The sequence below is a fragment of the Phaethon lepturus genome, unplaced genomic scaffold (assembly GCF_000687285.1).
Source record: "Phaethon lepturus isolate BGI_N335 unplaced genomic scaffold, ASM68728v1 scaffold16680, whole genome shotgun sequence".
NCBI lineage: Eukaryota > Metazoa > Chordata > Aves > Phaethontiformes > Phaethontidae > Phaethon > Phaethon lepturus.
The window spans coordinates 13659-19220 of record NW_010512750.1 but is presented as its reverse complement, the minus strand read 5'-3'; the positions used below and the strand labels follow the sequence as shown (position 1 = coordinate 19220).

General features: G+C 41.4%; 1 protein-coding gene across 1 annotated transcript in view; it reads right to left on the bottom strand.

Moving 5' to 3' along the window:
• Window positions 1–336: 336 nt before the first annotated feature.
• The window catches only part of SRSF3 (serine/arginine-rich splicing factor 3), a 6124-nt gene continuing 898 nt past the window's right edge, over window positions 337–5562 (bottom strand). Inside the window, exons 2-6 of the mRNA XM_010288070.1 lie at window positions 5234–5441; window positions 4557–4691; window positions 2340–2378; window positions 1452–1538; window positions 337–1193 (exon numbers count right to left, since the gene is read on the bottom strand). Coding sequence (XP_010286372.1) covers window positions 1166–1193; window positions 1452–1538; window positions 2340–2378; window positions 4557–4691; window positions 5234–5439 — 495 coding nt within the window. The 5' untranslated portion in view covers window positions 5440–5441 and the 3' untranslated portion in view covers window positions 337–1165. The remainder of the gene's footprint in view (window positions 1194–1451; window positions 1539–2339; window positions 2379–4556; window positions 4692–5233; window positions 5442–5562) is intronic.

Sequence of the window (5562 nt, the reverse complement as noted above, 5' to 3'; positions counted from 1 at the left end):
CAAAAAAAATGTGAAGCTTTGAACTTCCAGCTAGTTTTCTGAGTAAGCTCACCCTTAGGCAAGAAGCCAAGCTAGCACCTTCTACTAAGCTCACCTAGGCAGCATGTATAACGCTGGTATTCGATGCCAGCGACAGCATGGAGCACAGGGGCAAGTGGTGACCTGCACTTTACAGCCGCATGTGAAGTTTACAGGTGTTACAGCAAGATGTGGCGGGCATCATCTTACTGCACACTGCGGAGCACACTTAATCTGAACCATGCTGCACCACAAGACCCAAGTGCATGTTCTGCAACGCGAACGTATATAGCAGGTACTCAAGTTAAATAGTAAACAACAAGTTGTAACCAAAACTTTAATCCCAAGGATCTCACAAAAGACATTTTACAAGTGACATGAAAATTCTTGTACAGTAAAGAAATGTTTAATTCATAACTTGTACAATGTACCATTACACACTAAACACATCAACTCCAGTTGTCAGTTCTGCTGTATTTGGTCTATTCTGGAATAGATGGTCAATCAATCATCTATTTAAGTACTCTAGTCACATGAAGTACAAAATTAACTGGCCCTACAGCTAAAAATTATATTTCACATAATATAAAGTAGCTCGGTTCCAGGCAATGGAAGTCAGAACTGGAGTTCTGGATAAAACAGCAGCTCAGTCGTTCCCTTCACGTGTCACAGGCTTGATGTTCCTGACTGTTTCCGAGAACTGTACTATGAAGCATCTACGTCTTGTTCTGCACAGACGAACACCGTTCATGGCCACGCTTCCACAATGAACTCCTATTCATTGCGTGCTTCTTTCCAAAAGCTGAATCCCAGCAAAACATACCCCAGCATGTCAAGATCAAAAGCATTCTTCTATCTATGCAAGACAAACTGCTTACCATTCAACACAAACAAAACATTATGTATAATGGTACATTGTAAAGTGATTAATATTACAAATCATATGATCTGCTCAGAACCATATACAGATTCACATCTTTACATTTGCCACCTGTTACAAGATACAAGGAACAAAGCAAGTTCAACAGCTAAAACATTTTAAAAATGCACCAAGCTTTATGAAGTTTCAAAACAAAACAATGTTCTGTACATACTCCTCCTGTCCTCAGATCTAATGACTTCCTGTACACAGCTCCTTCTCATAGTACTATTTCCTCTCATTTGACCTGGAGCGACTGAAGAAGGAAAGACATGTTAGTATCCCAGCGTAAAGAGCAGATTTTGCTTAAAACCCCACCCCCCCAGCAGATGACATTTAAGCATTTTAATACTGTTCATTTAATAAAACTAATTAATTCTTCAAGCTAGAGAACGTCAAGACTGAGAATCAAGATGATTCTCCACCACAGGCTACTTCAGCATTACCAAGACATGGAAACAATCGTTTTTACAGATTTACTCAAAATGCATAACCACTCCAAGACTCATCCTACCTGCGAGACCTGGAAAAGGAACGAGAAGGCTTGTGATTCCTCTCCCGTGAGAGCGATCTCTCTCTTCTTCTGTCTCTGGAGAGGGACCTGTTAAAATATTACAAAGCAATATGATTATAGTGTCCAAGCAAAGCTGAACTACTTAGGTTACAAAGCTATCTGAAGACCTTCCCTTCAAGAAGTTAAGGTTTTCAACTATACAACCAGGGGAAACCTGTTAAAGATTACAGTATTAGCCCTTCCTTCAGGTAAGGTAATCAGCTTGAGCCATACAACACAGCTCAAGTTGTGTTGTAAATAGGCATCTACTGCTTTGCACCAGTTTAATCTCTTCAGAGTCAGACCGCAAATGACCGTGCCTCCACTAACACAGCATGTCCACAGCTACTTACAGTAATGCAGCATGCTACGCTACAACAACCTAAAAAAAAAGATCTGAACTCTGGAAGCTTCAGAGACCCTAACAGGAAACAGCATTACACCACCGTGTCTTTACTACCTAACACTCTGCGCTATGCGACAGCAGAACACACGCACTGCATTTAGCATCTGTACTTGTGGCTCTCAGCATCAGGAGTGAAGTAGCACATTAACGCTGCAACTTTGAAAAACAGGCAGGAACCTTGGGCAGCTGCAGAACAGAAAAGCCAATTACTTCCAGTCTTAATATCCTTCAACTGATAACCCTGGAATCTCAAATAGCTGTGTAAATACATTAACTCCAGGCAAGCAATACGACAGAAGCAAACCCGCTTCTCTCTTTTACTGAGTTACAATGCCGGCCCCGGAGTCTATTAATGCATGCAACCGAACATTAAGCTGTTCCGCTTTGTTTCTTTTTCAACCTCCTGGACAAAGCGGTCCAGGCTATAATTAACTGGTGCTTACCTGCTGCGGCTGCGAGAAAAGCTTCTCCTTCGCGGTGATCTAGAACCAGAAAGAAATGTGAGGCTTTTTATCAATTCTTTCAGCTTTAACGGGGTGAGGCATTTCCCAACTTGTCAAACTCACTGTTGGGCCCAAGGAACGTGCCAAGAATAACTGGCATCCATCATCCAGTAAAAGGCATGGAAAGATTAGGCAGTAAAACAAAGCTCAGTGTGAACAGCACGTTTCCAACCACGAATTCACTTTAACTAAGAATGCTTCATAGCAGAATTGTCCAATGCAACACTTTCCATTTCAACTAAATACACTGCCCAGAACATCACACCAAAGTCCCACAAGTGGTTCCAAAAAAATATAAAAAAAATAGCACAGACCAAATGTTTTGGAACCCATGCAAGCCAAAAAGGTCCATGACAAGACTTAAGAGATACCAAGTGGAAAAAAGTGAAAATGCGCTCAGTGTCAATATTGATAATGCCATTAAGTGCTACATTAGAACTGCATATTTGTGATTGTAATTTTTAATGCCATAGAGTGTGTTTAGACTATTTTCTTAAAAAATAAAAAATTAGAAAAAAAATAACCTTAGCTCGGCCCAGTTCATCCCAAAAAGTAATTGTTTTAAGTTTTGAAAACTGTTAGTAAAACCATTTAAAGGTGATAGGATTTTTCTGGCAAGGAAAAGCTAAGTTTGTTAGAGCTTTATTAAAAATTTTAGTTTGGCATCTCACATGCAAATATACTGTTTTTTACGTTATTCACAGTGTAAGAGCTTCCGTATCACCCTTAAAAGTTTTCTCAAGCAACATATGTACGTTACCACTCAATTATGCACAGCCAGCCTTTGATTGAGAAAAGTAATTACTTATAAGCCGCTTACTCCTTATTTTAACCAGCAGTAAACTGTATAAGCAGGAAAAACTTACTAGTTTTTGGTTTCAACAAGCTAGAAATGGTGAGGTGAGGCTGCCGGACTGACTGCCAAGAAGAATTTGCTGAAAAGGTTTTGCCAGATGTTGCGTTGTATTTAGTTGGTTGGCGAAGGGGGTGTTGTGGATTTTTCCTGCTTTTTTGTTAGCCGAAGGCTGCTGCTGTAGTTGTTGTGAAGACATTTGGTAAATAAACAGCTGAGCTGATTGGCCGGGAATGTGTGGGCGGTCGAGGTGGCTGCTGCCGATTTGGTTAAGGTTGGAGAGAAGGCTGAGAGAAAACAGCATGCTCGGGAACCAAAGGGCGGTGCAACCTGACGACTGGCCATGCCTGGGTCATGTGAAACGACACCAGCCAAGCTGAATGGGGCGCGCTGGTCACATGACGCTGAAAGGGCTAGTTGACTGGCTAATGCAGACTCAGAGGGTGGTGAGAAGAGACATGATGGTGACTCTGTAACGGGTTCATTTTTATTAATAGATGGACCAAAAAGCATAAAAAAAATGAAAAACAAGCCATCAGTACAACCATCTATTAGCTAACAAATACTCCTAATGTGTTATTTTTCAACAGCAAAAGGGTAAGCTTGAAACCCTGACTTGTGAGGACTTCACTCACCTGCAACAGGTAAATTCAGTCCTGCAAAAACCACGCTGCAGACTTAAACTGCCAGACAAACTAGTCTGGGTGCAAGAACGTGTCAGTTACCAAAAACCTTTCTATATTTTAAAGCTGGGTATGCAAACCTCAAGTGACAGGATCGTCACACGATGTTTTAATTCCAAACTGACACTAAAGTGTAAAGATTCTAGATGTTTAAAGCAACTGTTACTCAAACTATTATTAAACAGTTGCCTACTTGGAAAGTATTTAAATTGTGCAAACAAAGCGGAGAAACATCTGTATGGAAATGCTAAGCTGTTGTATGTCATGTTTTGCCATTATGGAATAAAGGAAAGGAACAGCCTAAGTTGAAGTATGGGGAAGAAAGGGAAAGTGTGACTAGAAGATGAGCAGATTTTAGGAGGAACGAGGACAAGTCCAGGATAGAGGGCGCTGACTACCAACTTGCACAGTGACCTAAGGATAAAAGCCAACATTCAACACAACTTAAGTTCACCTCGATTTTGTGGGGGTTTGGGGTTTTTTTTTTTAGCATTTGCCATCTCCAAATGGTGATCAGATAGATGAATGTTATCCATCAACATGCTTTTAAAAAGCCTGCTTCTAGGATGCTAAGTGGTAACAGTGCCAACAGCTCTATGAGTGTACTTCAACCTAGGGTACCTGCGACGAGGAGGAGGACTTCTTCTGCGGTAGTCGTCTCGAGGACGCCTGCCCCAGGATGGAGGTGGACCACGGTTCCGACTCCGTTTCTCACCATTGGAGAGCTCCACTCTGACACGACACCCACAGAGGGTTCTGGGAAGAGAGATTGACATCAGTTAGCATTTCCAGAGAGAAGTATGAATGCAGAAGACCTACAGAATCAAGAGAGGGAAGAGACAACAAGTAGAAAAACATTCCGTGTATACACATTAGTAAGAGTACACAGTACTCGGAGCCTAAAAAAAGTAGGCTGCAGCATGACAGACAAAAGGCTTGGCCACTTCTGAAAGCTTGCCATGTTATTAAAGCAGGAAGAGAAGTAACCAAGGCATCTCCCTGATCAGTTTTGCCTCTTTATCGTAACACTCCCTTGAATTTAACGAATGTGCACCAAGAGCACCAAGTCACTTCTACTTTGGAAGTCCAACTCCAAAATGTAAAATTAACTGTCCCGATGCTATTCCTGTACTATTAAGAAAGATTACCTTTATACCACCATACAAATAAATATTGCATAACACATGTGCCAAGTCCTGGGTTTTGCCAGTTGAAACTTCCCAATTTTAACTGTATCACTACCCACAATTTCTCTTATTTTCACCAGGCAAGCCAAATACGCAAGCAGCACATTTTACCTTCCATCTAGTTCTCTTACTGCATCAGCTGCATCCCGTGGATCTTCAAATTCAACAAAGGCAAAACCAGGAGGATTTCTCGCCACCCATACACTCCGCAGTGGTCCATAGTAGCCAAAAGCTCGCTCTAATTCAGTTTTGTTGCCATTGTTTCCAAGGTTACCCACATAAACCTTGCAGTCCAGCGGACAAGAGTCACGATGCATTGCTAGGACAAAAAAGAGGAAAAAAAAAAGCTCAGGTATATTTAACACACGGCAAGTGTTTATTTGCTTACAAGGGATGTAATTCTGTTGGCCTGACATGATAGAAACGTAAACCTGGGGGGG